At 34.7% G+C, this 23,500-nt stretch overlaps 1 protein-coding gene across 1 annotated transcript in view; it reads right to left on the reverse strand.

Annotated features, from left to right (window-relative positions):
* Positions 1 to 1,801: 1,801 nt before the first annotated feature.
* LOC148944470 (putative phosphatidate phosphatase) overlaps positions 1,802 to 23,500 on the reverse strand; it is a 36,013-nt gene continuing 14,314 nt past the window's right edge. The window contains exons 4-8 of the mRNA XM_089100069.1: positions 20,227 to 20,410; positions 12,903 to 13,066; positions 7,728 to 7,904; positions 6,257 to 6,461; positions 1,802 to 5,688 (exon numbers count right to left, since the gene is read on the reverse strand). Coding sequence (XP_088956195.1) covers positions 6,288 to 6,461; positions 7,728 to 7,904; positions 12,903 to 13,066; positions 20,227 to 20,410 — 699 coding nt within the window. The 3' untranslated portion in view covers positions 1,802 to 5,688; positions 6,257 to 6,287. The remainder of the gene's footprint in view (positions 5,689 to 6,256; positions 6,462 to 7,727; positions 7,905 to 12,902; positions 13,067 to 20,226; positions 20,411 to 23,500) is intronic.

A 23,500-nucleotide genomic window follows, 5' to 3' on the forward strand; every position in this document is an offset into this window, starting at 1 on the left:
GTGTTTTGATTTAATTCAACACTTTCCTCAACATTCTCCGAAAGGTTCCCCTGAATGTCCTTCGTCTGTTTGGAAACTAAAGGTTAGACATGCCCACCTTTCTCAATAGCATATACTATATGAAAATAATGAACGAACTGCATAACTTACAGCCTTTGCCCGACGGGGTATGGGGGGGGGGGTGACACCCCCAAAGACATATGTACTGGACCTTTCAACTATGCTGAACAAAATGGGTATCTGGAAATTTTGATTGGTTGCGTTTGGAGAATTGATTGGCGTAGGAGGGCTCTTTTTGAATTTCTACGACAACTCCTTCTATACGAAGTACTTTAGTCAGAAACCACTTGGACCCGTTTGGAAGTACTTCATTTATAGATTTCTGAATTTTTATTTATCATTCTATGACCGTCGCACGCACACATATACTATGGAATAACTGTCTGTATGCACTTGATGGTCACGATGCTCCTGGAACCATCCCAGCTTCTACTCCATATGATTGTATTGAAAGGTCAGTTGAAGATGCATGTTACCGATCGGAGGGGGGAGGGGTATATAGCTATTTACTGTTTACTTCGGAAATTAATGCAAGATCTGGATATTTGGGCACCAAATTATGTGTAGGGTTATCTGGTCTTGACAACAACCGCAACTCACGGGTTATCGCTAGTATAAAACACAATTTAATTTCCCACAATATGTGATATCAACATCAAAATAATTATGGATGAATCCAACCTTAAACGAACTCAAAGCTGCATCTATGTATATATCTTTTATTGTTTAACGTGTTTGTGTAACGTTTAACGTATTATTTAACGTTTAACACATATATTTTTTGGCGTGAGTCTATTCAAATCCCCTGTTTCGTACAATGAAATTGAACTCTGAGCTTGGAGACAAAATTATTTTGAAAGAACCGGTTATTCCCGCACGGTAGGCCCTGAATCAAGGACAAGCACAGTTCTTTTTTACCCCAGGTAAGGTTTCTAAAATATAACTTCACTTTCATCAATCCCGTCTGACGTCCATAGTTTCCATTGAAATACAGGGATAAGACCCTTAATATGGGTACATTGGCAACATGGGTAGAGAACAAGGAAAAAAAGAAAAAGAAAGAAAAAAGTTACTACAATTTACCTTGCAATTTATTACCCTGTGATCTAGTCTTCGATTTTACCCTCGAGATATATCCAAAATCTATATAACGGGGATAAAACATAATCTTGATTAATTTATAACTCTAAATTAAGCCGACAACTAAAGCTTCCTAGCTTAGACAAACATTTGTTCTTGATAATACTTCTTTAGTGTATAATTTAGTCAATTTATCAAAAACATCTTACTCGAAACAAGCGCAAAGCGAGGAAATCTTACTCAAAACAAGCGTAAAGTTTCATATTGGATTTTAACAAGTTCTCGTATTCTACTGAATAGACTTGCCCACATTACCAGCCTTAAAAATTTTATTCTCCTTATGTGTCGTCGAAAGTCATCCGTTATGTTTTCCTGCATGCTAATTTCAGATGGTGCTGCAAGCTTTGTGTACTACACATTAAATAAAAAAAATGCTACTTGACACGCAGGTGAAAGTAAAATATAATTGGATTTTGGGGCGGGAAGGGGGAGAGAGAAAGGGTGTGTCAAAACAGGCAATTATATCACAGTTACGGGATAAATATGCAATTCCTGAGAATTAGGGGATTTAGACCCAACCCCCTATGTCTCTCCTGGACAAATTCCTGCCTACTTCTGGCAGCACAAATTAGATACAGCGTCATAATAATAACAACAAACATTCACTTGAGAATTTTATTCAGTTAAACTGATCAATCCAAATAAAATCAACATACACAGTCAAGAATTGTCAGATTACGATAAAATCACTTGGCTCTTTTAGTTATACAACTGCTTTACCAATTACGTCACTGAAAACTCATATCACCAACAAAAATCACTATTGATCACAGACCAATAGTCTTGGTAACTAGAAAACTATTAGTTGCAAGATTGGTTTACCCATTCAATAGATACATATCCCCCAGAGCAGCCTTTCTTCATAAGATAAAGAACGCTCAATATCGTTACCCTCAACAATGGTAGCGCTTACAATCAAGAATAGGGGGCATAACGTGTGGCACCAAAAATACTTTACTTAATATATTATGTAAAAAAAAAGGAATAAGAGCTTGATACTTCAACCTTGGCAAAGAAGAAATATTATTAGAAGTTTATCAGCCAAGTTTTAAAATAAATTCCATAAGTTATATTAAAAGACTGCAATTTAATATCTGTTATAAACTAACGGGTCAAAAAATAAACAAGTTGAAATAATATTTACGGCAATAAAAGATTGAAACTATCCTATCTGACAACTCCAACAAAACGAATTAATTTTGTTCCGTTTCCGTATAAGGCACATCAAACCTGTGCATTAACAAGACTAGAATAAAAACATCTCTTGCAACAAATATTAACACAGGAATGACTCAATACACATATTACACTAAAAACCACCACCCAGTACCCGATCATCTGTAAATACCCCGTCAAACTTAGAAGAAAGGTCAAACTGATGAAAAAAACACACATACAAGCACATAAATAAAAATAGAGGAACTTGCTACAAATAACAAACAACGAATAAATGTAATTGAGAAACCAAAAACCTAGCGAGGAATTATTTTCAGCCAATGAATAAAACAAAAAGATGAAACAGAAACTTATATTTTGAAGTTACCCACACCAAAAGAACAAAGCGACCGGCGAAAAAACAAGCCACGAATGAAAGATAATTAAAAAACCGGACCACACATGGTTCTACTGACAATATTTTACTAATACCCAGATTCAGCTTGTTTAGTACCCGGTATTATCTTATACTATTGGTCCAGTGTTAAGAGTTTTTTTTTTTAATACTAAAAACAGGCAATGCCATAATTTGTTGCTGTAGCTTCAAAGGTAACAGGTAACCAGAATTTTAAACGGAAACAAATTTATTTGATGACTCTTAGCGCGTTCAGTCTTATTAAACCAGGTTTCGGCCTAATCAAGTTCTGAAATACTAGCTAAACCTTTATTCGAAATGGGTTTGGATTCAACTAATCTCCAAAATAGATATTAGCCAAACCTTAGTAATAACAAAATAGAGTCTCATTAAGATAATATTATGTTAATTTATTTTAGTTAGCTTGAATTATTTACAGATGAGAAGTTTTTTGGTCCTCCTCTGAATTCTAGATACTTGGCATTATCCCTTTCTTCGGTAAGAAAGTTGCTTATTCATGCTCAGCTAACAGATAACAGCTAACACGATAAATTCCGGGTGATTCTTGTGAATTGCCTACCTAATTCAAGCACACCACAATTTGGCACAAAAGCTTACTAAATTTTTTGAAAGATTAAAGGGAGTGCGATTCTATGCACTTCGACAAAGGACAATTACAATCCCTGTGTACTAAGACAAACATTATTTTCTTAATCTACATATTCGGAAAATTGAATATTAGAAACCATTATCTCATGAAATATTTTTATCTAATATCATTAAAATACTTAGAAATCAGTGTCTGGCCTAAAGGACTTTTGTGTTTTGCTCCTTCTGTTAAAAAAAAAACATTTCCATTGGATATTTATGCTATGCAATAAGAGAGAGAAGGGCATCCCAGAAAATTTATGTTCTAGAGGAAGTTAAGAGGGAAACAGATTTGGTGAACGTGAAAAAGATATTATGTATGTTCAAAATAAATACAATGTAAATAACTGTTCAATTATATTACACATTAAGCGACTATAAAAATATGACAAAAAGATAGAGATTTACGTTTATAGGACACAGATTTACAAATTTTAAGTTTCAATATTATATTTCAATAAATGAATATTCAAATTAAACAAATGTGGCATTTTAACAAAGACCAGTGACATTGATTCATATTTTTTTTGGCTGTATCATTTATAATCTAGGGGGAGGGGGATTTGTCATTTTTTAAATTTGTTCAATAAAAATACCAAAAAAGGCACTTTTTAAATGAAAATATCCCTCTCTCCCCCAAAACAGTATTTTTCAAAACATAGGCGGCGCAGACCCCTTGCCCGTTCCAAGTGACACCACTGGTTAGAACGCGTTCAAACCTGCATCGCCTGAGGAATTAAGAGCATGGAATCATAGGTCTTAAAATGGCTAATGCGCTTCTGCAATGTTTTGAGGAATCCTTGGACATCATTTTTTTTCATAAAGTAGTATTTTTTCATACGAAAAGTGACACAGTACGTAAACATAAAACAATGTTGCTATAATCAATCAGGCGTTTTATATTAGCATTTCCCCGTGTTCCACATTGATCAAGCAGTATTTTCAAAGCAAGACTTTCAGTTAGCACGCTACAGGAAAAAAAGCTGCACAAGCTACTACAACAGTATTTTTTTCAGGATTTGAATCATCTGTATTTCCTTTGGAGATCTTCTGTTTGATGTTTACACCCCTTTATTTCAACTGGTTAATCCCAAATTTGGCATGCAAGCTTGATTCAGCTATGAAGGTTATCATCACACCAAATAAGTACTGAAGAGCGAAAAATAGATGGTTGATTTTTTTTTACATATATTTTGGTACATAGTGGAATGGGTAAATACTACTTTAGAATAGTGTTTTGAGGAAAAGGTTTTGAAGTGTTTAGAGAAAGTTGCTTTTGAGACATGAGTTTCCCAAGGGCGCTTCAAAAAAGAAAAATGGACACAATTCAACCTAACGCGACAAATCAAAAGTTGTCAGACATGGTCGCAATCTTTAGAAAGAATGACCACTTCGAACAGCGCAGAAATTGATTTTTTAGTGGAATGGGTAAAAATGACAAGACCTCAATCACGACGAGGGTTTGATTTACGGCAATTTAGTAAAGTGAACGCTAAGTTATTTGTCAGATGTTGTCATATTAAACTAATGGTTGAATTTGTTCAACGAGTAGGAGAGGAAAATTTGGTCATTTTAATGAATGTTGGTCGCCCTAGTACTAACAGGGGAATAAAGATTTTTTCCCCATTACTTTTCTTTAGTCAGGTACCTTTGTTTCCTTAAATATCAAAGGAAACAGTGTCCGAACAGCAAAAATTATCACCGTGAGCCCTCCAAATAAAGGTTGCTTCTTAATGCCTTAATCCGAAAAAAAGATTACAGAATTTATGGGTAAGGTCAATAGCCTTGATTAACTAAAATCTAATTTTAAAAATTATGGGCTAGCTAAAGGAAAAAAGGGAATGTTATTTGGCGCTAAACGAGCATCATAACACATACAGCTAAACAACATACAAACAAGACCAAATTCCTAGATTGGAATGAAACTATCATATGTCCAAATTAGGACACACCAATACTTAATATATTAATTAAAATATTCTGTTCGGAATCAGGAGTTGTTAGACAAAGAGATCTTTTAAAGTAAGGCAGAGCATAAAATCTGTTTTGAAATTTCAAATAGCTTTTTGGGGGTAAATGTTTTCCGCACAGAATAGTTTCAGGCCAACCAAGTGAAGATGTAATGTGGCGATGCTATCCTAGGGGGGAATCGCAAAGGATACTGCATAAGTCATTGGAATGTATATTAGTGATGCATCGCTTTCCAGTTCCAAATCTTCTAAGTTTTGACTTAAACTGTGGAACAAAGGGCAGTGAAAGACTTAGACAACCTAAAAGAAGAAAAAAAAATTATATACAATAAACCCATGGTGGAATGCTAGTTAATATAGACACATAATTATAATTCAATTAGTTGATTGGATTTAAGAGTGTAATTAAGGTGTCAATCGATCTTAATCCATAATTAAAAATGTTCCTTAATCAATCAATCAATCAAAAGTAGCATTACACTTACCCGAAGTGAGTATAGATGGTAACTTGAACAAAGTAAAATGAAGAAGACCCAATTCATGGAAAGGAAAAGTAAACTTTTTATGGAGAGAAGTACAGAATAGTTAAATTTAGTAAAACCTGTATATGGATCAACTGGGCAATAGACAGAAAAAGTAAACCTTCTGCAAAAATGAAGAAAGACAGAGAAAGAGAGAGAGAGAGAGAGAGAGAGAGAGAGAGAGAGAGAGAGAGAGAGAGAGAGAGAGAGAGAGAGAGAGAGAGAGAGAGAGAGAGAGAGAGAGAGAGAGAGAGAGAGAGACAGAGAGAGAGAGAGAGAGAGAGAGAGAGAGAGAGAGAGATATAGAGAGAGAGAGAGAAAGAGAGAAAAACAAAAAAGAAACTTACGACAAATCTATAAACAATTTTCAAAATAAAGCTAAGAACTGTCTGAAGGACTGCTAGCAGGACAGGAAGACAATAATCTTTGGAAAACCTGCTTATCCTCCTGTTGAATTGCGTGCAATGGTGAGTCATTTACGATCGTTGAAATAATAGGTAAGGACCGTTCGACCGCTATGGGTTTTGATAACTCTGACTTCGACTGCATTACCTAAAAAGTATCACTTCTGATTAGCTTTCCGAATGAATAGGATTTTTATTTCATTTTTGATGCAATTAAATTCTGCATAATTTGATGCAATTAAATTCTTCATAATTTGAAGCAAATTCAGAGACTTTCTCGCCGATGGAACCCCGAGTGCAACTTTATAAAGGAAGTTGTCCCTTATTGGCACCGCCTAGTTCCGCTCATTAGAAAAGTGAATACAAAACTTTAAACAATACCAACATTGAGAGAAGTCCCACTTGTAGGAGCAAAGGATAATATAATCCACAGTTTTTTCATCACACTTTTACCAACATTCTACAGGAAATGTAAAGCATATTATGGTGGTCGTAATGATTTTCTAAATCGAATGAATGACTGCATGTGATCCAATGTAACTTAAGTCAATACTACAAAAGTACGCACAAATAAAATTAATTTTTAGATAAGAAATAAAGTCGAAAATCCCCCCCCCCCCCACAGTACATGAATTTAGCTTATTATACATTGAATTCTGATTACACCAAAAAGAGCAAAGGTAGGGGATAACTTCTATTAGTTTTATAAAATTTAAATAAATATCAGTCATTATCTAAAACTTGATACCCATGGCGACCCCACCATCGTTTTTACAAGCGCCCATTTTTTTCACGAAATATCGCCCTAAAAGAAAATCACATTCCCTGCTTCTGATTATAGTACTAAAACTTAACTTGCCACGTAGCTAAAGTTATATAACATATTTTTTCTTTAAAATGACCTTAAACAAATGACTTGGAAAAAAAGTGTCCCCTGCAGGACTTATTGTAAAACTCAAAAATCCTGGACGGTTTTTATTCTAGTACGAGCATTATCATCAACCTGAAATAAAAATATTAGAGCTTGTATTGAACTTGAGTTGGTGAGATTTTAATTTGACGTAGCTTGAGCTTCGAGGGCTGACTAAGGTGACAAAATAAACAAATCGTCTTAACTAAAAAAAGTACCCGCAAACAGACGAAATTTCCCGCAGCTCGCAGGGCAGGATGAAGTCCCAAATGAGCTTAATGTTAATATTAGCTGAATATAAGAATTAATTAGCAAACAAAAATAAATAGGCAGATTCAGCCTTTGGATCAACCTTTTTTAATTCCTTGAACTAATGTTCACGGAATTAGTAGTACCTAGCGAAGCATGTATGAGGTCAAATACAGTCATGAATTCTTTTAGAATATTAATGACTTTTGTCGGGTTCTAGTTATTATCAAAAACACAATACATCACAATACTTACTATGATTAGAGCAACAACAATCCCAAAGACTGCTCCTGCCAAGACGTCCCACCAATGATGACGTTTGTCAATAATTCTTGTCAAACTACAAATCAGTGCCAATAATACCCAAAGCAGCTGAAGCACGGGTTTGAGAAGATAACTATGAATCCAATTAAGATTTTTACTGAGATACCACTAAAAAATTTTATAATGCATAAATATGTAAACTATTAAAGATAATAATATAACATAAGTACCGTAGCAGATTAATAAAAGTAAATAGATATAATAAAAGTATAGGTACAAAAAATAGTGATATTTCTCAGAAATATTTTTGTTGCTGTCATATTATGGTAATGAACTTCCTGAATGTTCTTCTGATTGTTTTCACAACTTGGAGATGAGACATCTCCAAGTTCATGGAGATGTTTCTCAGAAATATTTTTGTTGCTGTCATATTATGGTAATGAACTTCCTGAATGTTCTTCTGATTATTTTCACAACTTGGAGATGGGACATCTCCAAGTTCATGTGGGACATCATCCATCTCAGAGATGACTTTTTTCCCAACCCACTTATATTCTGACGGCTACTGTTACGCCCATCATAATAACACATATCACGTTTTCCATCAAAAATCCGATAAACTGCATTTAGTTCCAAATAAGTAATTTTTCCGAAATCTGATCAATCCTACACAATTTTCGAAAGCTAGTCACCATAGAATTGATCATAAGATACTGCAAGCTGGAATTACGTCGCTGATTGGTATTCATTTAGAGCCACTCGAAACCAAAAATCACGAATACATATTTTTACATTATGCTATTATAATCAATTTTGCAACAGCTGCTCATGTAAACTCACAAGGGAGAGTGCCAGGTTATATTATCTTTAAGGATAGTCTACTTCCTCTACAAGTAAAATCTTTGGGGAAAACAAAGCCGAAGTGCATGAATATTGCGGAATCTTCCCTAAAATCGCCTCTTTTCCAGGAACTAACAAATGGGATATGTAAAAAAAGGACTGAATATTTCTTTTTTGATAGACATGGATAAAGACCGCAATGTTTCCCGGCACGAATTTTAAAAAGCCATCTACGAAAATTTGTACTTTCTCAAATTGAGAGGTTTCACATGGAGAGACTATAGCAAAAAAATCATTTAAGGGCTGGGCACAAGTAGCTAATTTCGGGAACAGATTTCCAAATCAGCGCCGATTTTAAAAGAAATCGGCGTCGAATTGAGCTTGAAAAAATTTCTTGTTTTCGGTGCCGATTTACGAAATCAGCGCTGATTTTCATCATGATCATCACAAAAAAAATAGGTATATGGAAAGACAGTCTGTGAGAGACGTATTTGCTGAAAGCATTCGCTACTGAGCTTAGAACTAAACTGAGAACTAAGCTGAGATCAATCACACTCTTGTTAATAAACTCGAACTTGCCATTTGTGTCCGTCAGATTTTATTTTTAAACTCTCGTGCAATAGATTTTGCTGATCACACAATTTGCGCACCACTATCGTTTGTCCACTGATGCTGAAATCAATTCCCGAAATCTGCTACGTGTGCCTAGCATTTTATTTAATACGATATTTCGTTTGCCAACCATTGACACAACTCATTGTATGTCTCTATTCCTGGCTCTTTCTCCAATAATGATAAGTTAAGACCTACTAAAAAAATGTCTCAAACTTCATAAGAACAGTTTAGTGTTCACTGTATAATGATGGAACATTTTAAATTGCAAAAAGGGTTTACAGCAAGCTTGGATGGTTTACAACAGCCCCACAACACGTGTCTTTTTTAACAAAAACGTGTCCTTCAATAAATCAAAAGTTTATATGAAAATAAAAAGAAGCCGAAAAGATTGTCGGTTGCTTCTTTGCTAGTTAAAAAACAGGAAAAACTTAAAAATTGATAGTTTTCGGGCCAAGCAACAGATTCTAAAGGCTGAGAGACCATTTTCCAGTGTGCCTTAAATTATCGCAAGCGTCTAAGCTATGTGGGCTTACACCAGTTTGCCTGCTATTGTTCAAAAGGCGCGATGTTTCAATGCATATATTTCACAGGAAATGTGAAATACAACTCTTTTTGCAAGCAAGAAGGGTAGACAGATATAATGCATTTAGGGAAAAATAAATACTTATAGCATTTTGACAGCCAAACATGATATACGGCAACATATTGAAACAATCATCTTAAAACAAAAGACAAAACATCTTTTGAATTCAAACACCCAAATTGATTTGTTATCAGACTTTATTTTTCCTGATATCAATGTCTTTAGTATATCCACATATTGAATTTGATTAACGCCACATTTCAGACATAGCTAGAGATACAAAGAGTAATTAAAACACAATTATGGGCTGCTTCATTACCAAAAGTGAAGATAAAAGACAAAGATCCTCCAGAGCCATTTCTGGCTCAAATGGAGTCAAATCGACATTTCGGTTGGGGGGTCTTTTTTACAGGGACACGCAGCAAGCCTGTCGCCAAACGTGGTCACAGCAGGGATTTATCACTGAGCCGCTTATTGCCAAGCAGAGGATCAATCCACTGTGCCACAACCCAGAAGTAAGAAAAAGAAAAACTAAAAGTTTTAAACCCCATAGTCTTTGATTCTAATGAAACCTGCTACTTTTATTCCTTCCTTAAATATAAACAATCATACATCAATTTTTCTGCGTACCTCTTTGAGTTTCAAATTTCAAGCCAATCATTATTTAAAGTTTTTCTGTATAGTTAGAAACAAAAAAAATCTTGAAAGCTGTGCCCTCTTAGAAAATAATTTGTATCTCCTTTATCCGAACTAAATTTCTTTTCGTTTTCTAATCCATGAAGAATCTAAGAAAATCATTTTAGTCTCTTAATATTCCAGATGCTCTTGTGCATTCCACCCCACTCACCAAGCTTTATTTAAGGGATCGGCAACCTTTTTTGACAACGGGTTACAATCAGCCAAAATACGAAAATTAAAATGACATTTAGATTAGTAATATTTTCTTTTTGAAACAGCCTTTTAGTGAATGTGTTTTCGTCAACTGTAATGCTAATTACGTAACTAGACGACAAATTTTGATCTTTTCGTCACTACTTTTAGCCATATCTTGAATGAGACGATGAACTGTTCAAACTCACAAAATAATGTCTTAGATTCTTTCAGTAGTTTATTTTTATTTGTGAAGGCATTATCGGGGCAATTTATCAATGTTTTTTCAGGAAATCGCTGTCTGTAAACATTTTTTCGTTTTTACCAATGCTATGAGCTGCAAAAGGCTGGCAGATGCAGCATGATTGTTGCTGGTGACAAAATCTTTAAGAATTCATTTTGTTTTCAAAACTTCAATGCAAGCTTAGCAGTGTATTCAGATTTATCTTAATTTGTCATTTCGCTCAATATCGCAAGCCCTGATATAGCTACATTTGTACACAAAGCACATACTAATTTGTTACCGTTTTCGATACATCCATACTTTTCTGACTAGGCATCTTGAAAAAAAGCCAACATACTTTTTGTTTATTGATTGTCCATAATAATATGGTAAAAAGAAAACAATAATTACTATTTCACTTAGATGACTGTGTAATAATTACTTATGTGCAATCCGTTTCATGTATGTATGTATGTATGTATTTCCAATAAAAGACATCGGGCCATAGGAAAAAAACAAAAAAAAAACAAAACAACAAAATAAAATAACATCCGAAAAAACAAAAAAAAAAAACAAAAGTATAAAAGGTCCTTATATATGAATCTTCACGAAAATATTTATAAAGAGATACATCTTTCACGAAGTATCAGCCCTTCATCAACATACTTAGCCAAATTCCTTAATGTCATTTTAACTCGTGATCTCACAGTCCCTTCCACCCACCTTCTATCTGCCAACACTAACGAAAAACACTCATTTCTTTGCTCCGCCAATTCCTTACAATTCCCCAAAAGATGAAAAATATCCTCGTCATTTTTCCCAAACATCGGAAAAGGGACTGGGTTAAGACTATGACCCCTACATTTCCTTTCCCTTTCCACAATAACAATCAAACCTCCCCTTAAATTAATAATCCATTTTACATCTTACCCTTTCTAATTAGGCTTAAGATGAACCTCTTCCCTCCGCGTTTGTTACTGTGCCATAGAGAGTCAAAGCCCCTAGGATTTTTGTCCAAATTTGTCAGAGTTGCATTCCCTACTCATTTAACCTTTCTTTTACCATATCGACCATTACATTTAAATTCAACTCGACCCCTGAACTTCATTCCGTGAATACGAATATCCTGCTTTATCTAAAATTTTTTACTTTCTTGTGGCCACCCTTCCTCTATCTTATCCTCCAACAAACTAAAATACACTTCTTTCGCTAGCCTAATGTTTATGTTTGACAATTTGTTTTAATTTATTGTATTATTTTCCAGAAATTAAGATGGTCACTTGAAATTAGAAAATGGGTCACTCCGTGACCCCATGAGTAACCCAAATCGTAGTTTATTTTAATACCAAATCACTTTCATTATATTCAAGATGCATATATTTAAGTGCAAAAAACAAGGTCCGAGGCCTTCTAGTTCGTATTTACGCCAACTATTCCATTTTCTGATTTTTCTGTTTACAGTTATCACCAAATTTACTAAACACTAACTTTGTTCCAGCACTACTGCAAGGGAGCTTTCTCAAAGAAACAAATGCAAGACACAAACTTGATATTCAAAGATCCCCATGGAAGAAACTGACCCTTAAAACCAACAGAAATAATTGAATACGATATACAGAACAAAAGCAAGCCACATTAATCAGCTAGACAATTTAATGTTAAAAAGTTTTTTCTTTAAAAATTTTAATTGAATAAACCAAAAGAAGTTACAGAAAAACTACATGAACTTTATATTCTGGATTATAGAACTATGAAAAATTGCGATGCGGCCTTTCATTTTTTTTTGCACGATGATAAGAAGTTTCGCGTTTCAATCTAAAATGTAGTCTAAAAGCGTATGGCACCTTGATGCAGTTTGTTTTGTATTTGAAGGAAGAATATATAACAGAAAATGCTTGCAACAAAGATAAAATTATAGCAAATACTTGACGATCATTAAACATAACCCCTTTCGGATTACCTTTTTTGAACTGGCCTATTAAGCATTTAGCCACCGAATTACTAATAAGAAAATTCACCAAAGCTTCTCACTTACTATCATATAAAATGCAGCAAAAAAAGAAACAGCCGCATGACCGGACGGGAATGATTTTTGCGAGTCGGTTATTTTCCTTGGTTTGTTTCCAGATAGACAGCTATAGCTTGTGATGTATAAATCACCTATACATATTTCTTCTGTAATGTTTGGCTTGCATGTATCTGAAATTTTAAAACCCCAATTAAATAGAGAATGCAAGTAGAGAGAGAAGAGAAAATAAATAAAAGAGAGAGAACGATCCCTCAATAGTCTATGTGTATTGTGGTGACTGGATCTCCTAATGATTGTGTAGTCCGACTGGAGGCACATAAAGGAGCGGAGACCACCTCCCCCTCCAACACCAACAATATTATTTCTTGATTGATGTCCCTGCAATTATGATAATTTTATTTTAACGTAAAACTTGTTTTTACTGAAGATAGGGGACAGAAATTAATTCACATCTTATAACAAAATTACCACATATCATATTTTCAGCAATTTTATTTTCGCCGTTAAGATACATATTCAAAGAAAGTATAGGTCAGAACAAGGAAACACTACATAAAAGTCAAATTTGCAAAATTTTGTTTCAAGAAAAAAAAAAAAAACAGAAATAGTTTTATAAATAACCGAGACATGTATTTATTTTAAAAACACCAACAGCTAAAGCAAAACAGAACTTAGGAAAAATTTTAGATCAAATTTTCTTAAAAAAGAATTTCAAAGAAAAGTAATGAGCAATATTAAAACTATATTTGTAGAATTCTTGAAACTAGCACTTTGCTGAAAACTGAGCTTGCTAGAGTTTGTTTTTAAGAGTATCATAATTGTATACCAAGAGTAGTCAATATCATGGTCGGTAAAAGACTATTGAGAGACTTATAAATTAGTCTTCTATTTTCTGCAGGCTACTCACGGAATTTTTCGGTATTATTTTTCTTTTCTTTTCTTTTTAGTTCAGTTTTTTTTCTCCAGTACAGCATAATTCTTTTAGAATTCTACACACGTTGGGAAACATAACGAATCAGTTTATTTAAGCTAATCTTGTCGATTTATCTTGCGTAACCTGCGAAGTGAGAACTTTTGTTTGTTTTAAGTTTCAACTTCGCTCTTTACTTCCGTAAGAAAAAAATTAATATCCTAATGAGTAGTGAGTTAATCTAAAGACAGCCTCAGTGTTCATTACTCTCATTAGAAAATAGTTATTTTTTTTTATATATTTCATTTTATCATTTGTATAATAATGTTTGAAAAAATTATGACAACTTTAGGTGTATTTGTTTCACTTAACAAAAGAGAAATTTCCTTACTTTTTGCACTTGAGTTTAATTATTTAATAAAATGCTTTAATATTTCAGACTGTGGTTTTCCATTAAAAAACAACTGTTTCTATGAAAATCTGGGCTGTAATCCTTTCAACGTCGAAATTTAACACTTAGTTGAAATAAATTCCTCCAGATTAACGGAGGTTGATTTGAAAGATCCTTCGTAAAAAACCATGAGCGTAAGAAAAAAGGAACGTTTGAATGCTACAGGTCCCCCCCCCAGAACAAAGATTATCAGACCTCCTTCTGGTGACTGGTGTGTAATTATACACTACTATAAAGCAGTTATGTATTACTTTATAAGCGATCAGAAATAAAATTCCTTCTGTGTGAAGTGCATCCATGTTTAGAGATAAAAGCACCCCAGAAGGGAGAGAGGAGGAGGGGGGGGTCTGACGACTCTAAACTGATCAGAGAGTAAAACCCCTGCTTACCGTCCCTGGCATCTCTAAATTCCCAAATGGCATCACACCAAATTTCAAAATAACCATTTTAATCAAACCGATTGAAAAATTCAAAATGTTGCCCCAGGGGTGACAGGACACGTGCAGCTTATTCCAGCTCCAACTTAATCCCACCACCTAACAGGATCCTAAACAGGATATTTATGATAAGGGGCTAAGGGAGATGTTACATCTTGCTGAAACCAAGAATGATTAAGAATTTCGGTGTAAATGCTTAGTCCAGGTATGACTACATAATAATACGTTCTAAGACCAGAATTTACACATGACGTTTGACATAAAAGGAGGGTGATTTTCAGCTAGTGGAAAATACGAAGCAAAAAGATTAAAACAGATAATTCGGCAAGGACCTCCACCAAGTCATTCTCAGTGGTAAATAACAACAACAAAAATACAAAAACGAGTCTGACACTGGCAGACCCGTCAACGGTTCGGAGGATCACCACAAAAATACAGGCTTTCAATAAATAAATCTGTAAAATCTGAAAACAAAATGAGACTTGGACTCTGTCGTGGCCCTTCCGGTCTCTGAACATCCAGATCAATTTTAATTTCTACAGTAAATGGCTTACCACAATATTTTAGGGAGAAAACTGAAATTAAAAAATATACATAAAATAAAAACCTTCCTTCGAATAGAGATACTGGGGATATTCCTATAAATCCAATTTATGATATATATGCACCAACTAAGAAAATAAGCAGGAACTTATATTAGAACTAGTGATGTGAAGACCCTTTTCCATCTCCTGTAGGTGATTCCACTGCTCCCTTCGGTGTTAAGTTTGAATGAAAACAAAATACAATTTTCATATAGAGGGCAGTGTGGCCAGATGCCTGATATGAAATATCACAGCAAGAGATGCGAAAATGCGACATAGGCGCATTTTCACTGTCCTTTTTGTGACCGTTCTGGCTTAGAAATTCGGGCAAAATTAGATAGTGCAGGCATGAGTGCAAAAAAAAAAAAAAAAAAAAAAAAAAAAAAAAAAAAAAAAAAAAAAAAGGAAATCAGAGACAATGTTACCACATGGTGCACTAATTGTGTGCATTTTGCCTTTCAGAAAGTTAGAACTCAAAATTGACAAAATTCAGTCTTCATTGACAGATTGCAGCACCAGATTCCGAATTCTGAGCCAGTGAAGCATTTTCCGAAAGATCACATGTGCTTTTGTGGTCGGAATTTTCTGTTCTCAGTTTTCTGGTCTCTAGTTTTACAAGAAAAACATTTTTCTCAGTTTCTGCTACACCAGAGAATTAAATAAAAGCACAAATTCAAGAAAATCTAAAAAAAAAAAAAAAAAAACTTGACAATATCTAGGGTCTTATTCATTCTGACTGATATGCATAATTCTTCCACCAACAATGGAATATTGTGAATAAAGAACTAAAAAAAGAAAAGGAACTCTGTATACTGGTCTTACAATATAAATTAAGTAGTACAAAAATGAGGAAGTTAGAGGTGCATTTGACATAGATAATTAGTAGATAGGATTTTCTGAGGAAGCACAAAAGACGAACATGATCTTTAAAGGTGGCCTATCCCCAAAATTTCATTCAGGTAAGTGACATCAAAGTTTAATTCCTTATGTAATGTTTTTATGACATTGCAATTCTAAGCTTCGAGAAGATGCAACTTAGTCTTGTTAAAGCACGTGAATTGAGTTACGAGAATGAAATGTTTTGCGGTTTTCAAGAATATAAATTAAAATCACAAAAAAAAACGAGTCAAAGATGAGAAATTAGACAGGCCGTTATTACTGCAACTATTTATAAATTGCAGGCCAAAGACAAAGTTCTAAGGTTTTTTTTTTCAGGGTCATAAAACAGAAACCAAAGACATACATATGAGACAAAATTCTACTTTGTAAGGTCCTGGAACAACACCGGTTGTTATTTTATTTGTGTTTCCCTTTTAATGAACTTGGAATTAGTTTTTTATATTTTTTAATCAAATATTTATCTTCGTCTAGTATTGAACATCACTTAAATTTAGACATCAAAGAAAGAAAATATAAATTTAACTTTTAGAAAATAGCGAACCCTCCTTCCATATTGCTCAAAATTTCCTCAAGAATTTCATATTTATTTCCATTCTCATCAGATGGTTTTTTGATGTCATTATGAATGTCACTGGTAAACCTATTGAGCATAGCGAGCGTAGGATCGATATCCCTGCAGCACCTTTCCTGGCAATTTAGCCAAAGTCCGATAGTCACAATAGAGTTAAATATTTTCAGCTGCATTCTGTATTGAACTTTGTGCTTGACCATATTCATAACAAAAACACTCTCTCGACGAAGGCGTTGCTGATCGGTAAGCTTAAAAGTGAAAGAGCTACTGAGCTATGTCGAGCAATGACCACTCTTTTTAGTATTTCTAATCAAAATTTACCCACTTTCTCATATTTGGTTTTGCAAACTAACGATAATGCACGCTTCAATAATTAAAAATATTCATCGTCATCTCTACCCTGGAACGGGGTGGAGATATGGGTCCTGAAAATTCCATATGTCTTCATTAACCGATTCCTGAATCTGGCAATAGAAGTTATCAATAAAGCCTAAACTTTACATATTTTGAGTGTTGGCATTGTTATTGTGGAAGCAAAATACACCCACTTTGCGTCGAATTTTTTTTTGACATGCACAAAATCGGCGCAATGCGCCAATTTAAAAAACTCAATGAGTGACCAACTCAAAAAGCGCACAAATGCGCCCCATATGACCATACTGATACATGGCATGCTCCAAAAGTTCCACTGATGATATTTTTCTACTGCCCATCGTACTTCCGCATCACAAGTCCCGGTGGGATAATGGTGGGAGGTTTTCAGTCCCGGTGGAAGGTTTTCAACTAAAGCAAGCCACGTTATATAGTGCCTGTGAGCTTTGATCGAGGCAGGTACTATCGTTGCGTGAAGTGTGTTTTGGAACCGCTTCGAAAAATAGTAAGAATAATGATGACACAGAATATAGAGCAACGGTGCACGATTAAATTTAAGGTGACGAAACACGGGTTTTCGAATATGATTCTGAATCTAGACGTCAGAGCAGCGCATCGCACATCAATGGGTATCCTCGACCAGAGAAAGCAAAAATGAGTAAATCACGGGTAAAGGTCGTGATCATCGTGTTTCCTGACAACAAAAGTTTAATGCGTTACGTACTCGTACCCCAGGGACAGATAGTTAACAGTCGGTATTACTATGAAGTGCTAAAACGGTCGAGGGACAGGGTTTGACGATCTCAAAAAGACAGTTGTGAAGATTGGGCCTTACACCAAGATACTTTACTGAGTCACACAGTGCTCATTGTTCGCGAATTGCTAGAGAAGATGGGCACCGCCGTAATATCCCAGCCACCATACAGCCCGAATTTGGCCCTATCAGACCTCTTTTTATTCCCGAAAATCAAGAGATCACTCAAAAGACATCACCATGGACGTTGAACAAAACATTGGAAGAGGTCCATCGGATTGGAAGGACAGAATTCTGAAAAGTGTTAACTCATCTGTACGTTTAAGTTGAATTAATATTTTTTTTTCACAGCGAAATTACCAGAAATTTTGAGACAGACACTCACATATTTATTATGTCACACACATTAGCTATTTTATATAGCTCACAGAGGCTATTGAGAGACAGTTTTGGGCTGATGAGCGAGACAGCGAAGCTGGCAAGCCACATAGCAGCAGGCTACGAGCATGCTGCCGTAGACAAAATTTGCAGCTTGAAAAACATTTGATTGATTTACCTGGTATTCACCACCTGAGATTGTTAGCATTTGTGGTAGTTTAACGGGATTTAAAATTCAAAACTGCAAAAATTCTTCGAAATTTTTACAGACAGGTAGGCTACCCAAAGAAACTCCCTCCAGTAATCTTAGATCACTCACCTATACAGTCCTGGTGCAAGCAGGCTTCAAATTTTCCTTACTCAGAGGTCCCTCGAATTTTTAAATTTTGAAGCCATTCAGCACATCGATCAAAAAAAGCCAGCCGTCTAATATTTCCAGAAGGAAGTCTATTTGATTTTAACTGTGTGCCAATCAGGTTTCAAACAGAAGTGGGCATGTTCTTGTGGAACATGCCCAAAAGAAGAATAAAAAGAATAAGAGCAATATCAAAATCTTAAACGAGCAGAAATAAGGTCATATAATAGTTGGCTATTGGAAATGTCACTGGGCCACTCTGGTTCTCTAATCATACAAACTGAAAGTTTTTACAGAAATCCGGTTAAAATAAGCTGCCAATTGTCGTCTATCTTACTACTAGGAATTCTAAAAGGGAGGGGGACGGCTGAAGGGGTGTATGATGTGTGCATGTAGAAAATAAAATCACTCAAGCATACCAATGGGGCCTTCAGGACCACTGCCATGTAGAACATCAGATATAACGAGTGTAAGATTATTTCATTTTTTGAGGCTTTGACCTGTCTTTTATATAAACTACTATAAATACGAAGACGTTCCACATAACCAGCCTCAAACACATTTGAAGCTTATAAATATAAATCAAAGTGAAATGAACTTCAGAAAGAGTGAATGTCCCCCTAGATTAGCAAACGAAAAGATTCAGGTAATTTATCAACAACAATAACGTTTTCTTGGCCTCTATGTCAGTATATTTGTTTTAACCCAGAGCAGATACAATTTTTTTTTACAATAAGTAGACTATTTCACTTTGCTAGATATAACTATCAAACCAACACCCAATTGTAACCCTGCTGTTGTTTTATTGCATTGTGATATACCAGAGAGACAACCTAATTTGTCCTACTTATGTTTGTTTTTGTGCTATTCCATGGTGAGCATTTCCGTATTGGACATTATTAAGAAACGAGTTTTTGTTTTATTTTTTCCTTTTCTTTATATGTTTTGTTTAATTTAATTTTTTTTTCCCAGCTGATAAAGACTTCTGAACATTAAGCCGAAATAGTCGGAATGTTACTACCATTAGCGAAAACACAAGTTTCTTTTCGTTATTTTCTATTGTGTTATTTGAAACATTATATCCGTTTTTAAATGTTTCCATTTCGTTTAATTAGTACATTGAAAGGCAGTGTGGTCTAAGAAATTATTTACTTGTTTACAGTGAAAATTTATATTACGTAAAGTGAATCATTGGTTAGTGAAAAACCTAATTACATTTCAAAACCGCCCAAAATCTGGTAGAACGTCACTCAGGTTCAGTATATTTTAGCCTACTAGGGAATTCAGCCCTTCTTCACATTTCCGTCTTTCAGACGAGGAAACACTGAAAAGTTTCAGTACTAGAAGAGTCGTGGGTGATAAACAAGCCGAAGTACTGACATTAACACCTTTAAAATTCATCAGTCATGCGTTTCCTTGAAGATTTTGTCATTAAGGCTAGATGTTTTAAGAACAAACACAGTAAAAAATTCCAAAATACTATAAAATTAAAAAAGCAGAAATGATAAGAAATGGAGTCAAACAAATGAAACTGCCCATGCACTAAAGCGAATATATAAGAAGCTAAAACTAAAGATTATCTTAAAAATACGTAATAAAGTAGGAAAAATGAAAATACCTAAGAAGTGAGGTCTAGGTTCTGAGATGATAGTCTTTGACACTTCGACCGCTGTCATTACAAATACCTGGCCAACAAAATAAGTTCTATATATAGCAACAGTTCTGTCAAATGCCCTTTTCAATAATACAGTGTCCATAACTCGTTGTCCATTCTGAATTTGGAACAGTTCAATAAAGAAGAACTGAAAAGAAGACGTATATGTGGAAGTCAATGAAAATGAAAAAAACTTTCTCATTCAGGTGAAGGGGGAAAAGCCATCTGAATATAAGGTTAAACATAGTCAGTAATTAACGAAAACCGATACTAGTTTTGACTATATCAAGTTACATAAACATAAAAAGTTGGTTACTTCCCTTCATTTGGACAATCCCGATGGATTCTTTTCATTTGTATAAAACCCTAGATGTAGTTAGCAACATACGATTAGTATGAAACATAAGCTAAATCCAAAATTAATTAAACAGAACATTTCCGGTTGCTTGGGAATAGTTTAGGAGTGTAATCACGTCTACGACACTATAGTAAATAAAGTACGAATCTACGGAAAAGATAAATGCAAAAAAGGCAATATATTTTATGAAGGTAGGAGATGAAATGGTCGAATAAGTAGACAGTTTCTTTAAACTACGGACATAACTACGGACATATAAGAAAGCAAAAAGGGCCTGACCAAGCGAAATATCTAGAATGTTTAAGGTAATTGTTGATTAGCGATTAGCATAGGTACATAAGCCACTGAAGAATGGCCACAAAAGATTGAACAGCAGGATAGGTCAAATATTTTTTTTTCAGATAAACCGTTTAAGAATAATTTTACGAACAAGCTTGCCAATGAGGTTCTGTGACCAACTCTTTATGAACGAAGTGGTTTGATCTCAGTCAGAATACATATAATCAAAGAGTGGGTCGTTTGGCTGGGGGACAACCTTTGAATGGACAAAATACAATATTTCTAAAATAGTTCTACCAAAGCACCCGAAAGCTCGTAAGAGAAATGTTGGACGCTCCATATTTGGCTGGTATTAGACTACAGTAAAAGATTTGTAACTTCAAAATTGCTTAGGAGCTGGCTAAAGGGGGTAGAGGCCTTACATTTTGTGTTTGTGGGAAGGGGGGAATTTTTCTTTTCTCTGATCCTTACAAAACCCTATTACAAAACACTTATCCTCCACAAGCTCTTTGGCTGGTAATTAAATAATTTCTTAAACCACGCTAATTTCCCATTAATATTCTTGTTTTATTTGGATAGTAAAACCCACAGGAATAAATACCAGATATCTAGAATTCACATTTTGAATGATTTTTCAGCGAAAAAATCAAAACTGCAAATACGAGAAATAGGCATAGAAGAAACAATCCCATCTAAAAAAAAGCAAATTAAAAAAAATCAAAAATGCAGAGAACAGGAAAGTTAGACATGAGAAGTTCTGCACAAGGCGCAATATTGTATATTATCAATGGCAAAGCTATAAATCGACTACATAAAAACTCATATTTATACGAATTTTCTTTTTAAGGTAAACTTACAAACAAATGATTACAACATAAATCACTATGCTAATTATTATTGGTTTTTCGTAACTGTAAACAACTCGCTGTTCATCCTAACTACGTCGTTGGCATCGTACAGCTGTGATTAACCGGTAGCATACCTTTGCTTGCTTAAATTTGACTTTAGAAATTGATAATTTAGATTGTGTTTCCATTTTCCTTCTTATATCCATTATCCTTCCTAACAAGAAATTTTTAGTTGTGAAACAGAATATCTCAGAGTTTAGAAAAGGCAAAAATGTATTTTAAATCTAGGAATACTGCAGAATGGTGATGAGTGACTTTAACAGAAGCCCTCTATGACCAGAATCTGAAGAATTCCTTAACTTGTTCTTCACAAGTATCCCAGCCAATTTGTTTCCGATGAGGTCTTGCATAAATAGGAACAACACCTAATCTTATTGTGTCATTTACCACACTATCAGCATCTGTGGCCTTATTGTTTTTTAATCCGTTTAGTGCTGTCACTAATTCCTCCTAACAAAATAAATCTTCCTTCACACCCAAAGTGTCATAAACTTTTTCATTTTCGCTAATTCTTCCTCACAAAATAAATCTTCCTTCACATCCAAGATGTCAAAAACTTTTTCATTTTCCACTATATCTTTTCCTGTAACTCTACCCCGGTTTCGAACTTTCTCAAAATGTTTTGCCCATCTCTCTTTATCTCTTTCCTTATCACCAATTGTGGCCCCGTTTCTATCTTTAACTGGGACAAGTCCAGATTACCCGCAACAGGTCCCTCTCTATTAACTGACACAAGTCCCTCTCAATTTATTAACATACCATTACAATATTTTACTATTATGCCGTCTAGCTGCATCTTGTAGATCTTCAGTAATTTTATCCATGGTCTCCACTTAACACCTCCTTAGTTCATATTTTGATGCTTTCTCCACTTTCTTTACACTCCTCTTATTTTCATGTGATCTTATCACTCAGATAGTTCTTGTACAAGCCCATCCTCCTCTTTATTAAACATAAAGCCTTTTCAGTAATATTCCTAGCTGCGTTCCTAGCTTTCTTCCCTATGACACCATCAGCAACTTCACAAATTATTCTCCTAAAATTATTTCGTCCATTAAAATCTCCAGTTTAGTTTTCAACTGTTCCTGGAAATTTTCTCTCAAATTTTCATCCTGTAGTCTACCCACGTCATAACTTCCCAGAAAGTAGTTACCATTCCTTTAATTTTTTTGGGCCCATTTTCAGATGAACCAAATTTGTTTTTCAAGTTGCATATGTGCATTGGGGTCCACTCGGCCAAAGAAGTTAAGGTTACAAGTTAAAAGCTCATTCGAAAAAAAAAAAAAAATTGCTGGTCCTTTTTGGGACCCCACTTCTGGAAGGACCTTTGCCCTGAAACTAAATTTTTTATAGGTTAGGATTCCCTTGACCCAAGGACTTATGGATATCAGTTTCAGCCTGATTTGAGATAGATAGTATTAGTTTTCGGCCCATTTTTGCTTCCCCCTAAAACAACCCCTTCCTACCAAAATTCTTCATTGGCTCCCTTGAACCAGAGAGTGATCTCTGAAAGCTTCAAACCAATTGGAAAACCAAGAAAAAAATATGCTCCTATTTGTTAGTGTAAAAATATCTGTGAACAATGGGCAAATTGCGTAATTTAGGGTCCCTCGCCACTGGGGCTGCGTCGGTTACCTCATCTCTAGTGTCATACTTATAGAACCTCTCGACTATTCTGAGAAAAATGGGCATT

Source organism: Artemia sp. Qi Xiang Cuo, chromosome 14 (assembly GCF_049724085.1).
Source record: "Artemia sp. Qi Xiang Cuo chromosome 14, ASM4972408v1, whole genome shotgun sequence".
Taxonomy (NCBI): Eukaryota; Metazoa; Arthropoda; class Branchiopoda; order Anostraca; family Artemiidae; genus Artemia; species Artemia sp. Qi Xiang Cuo.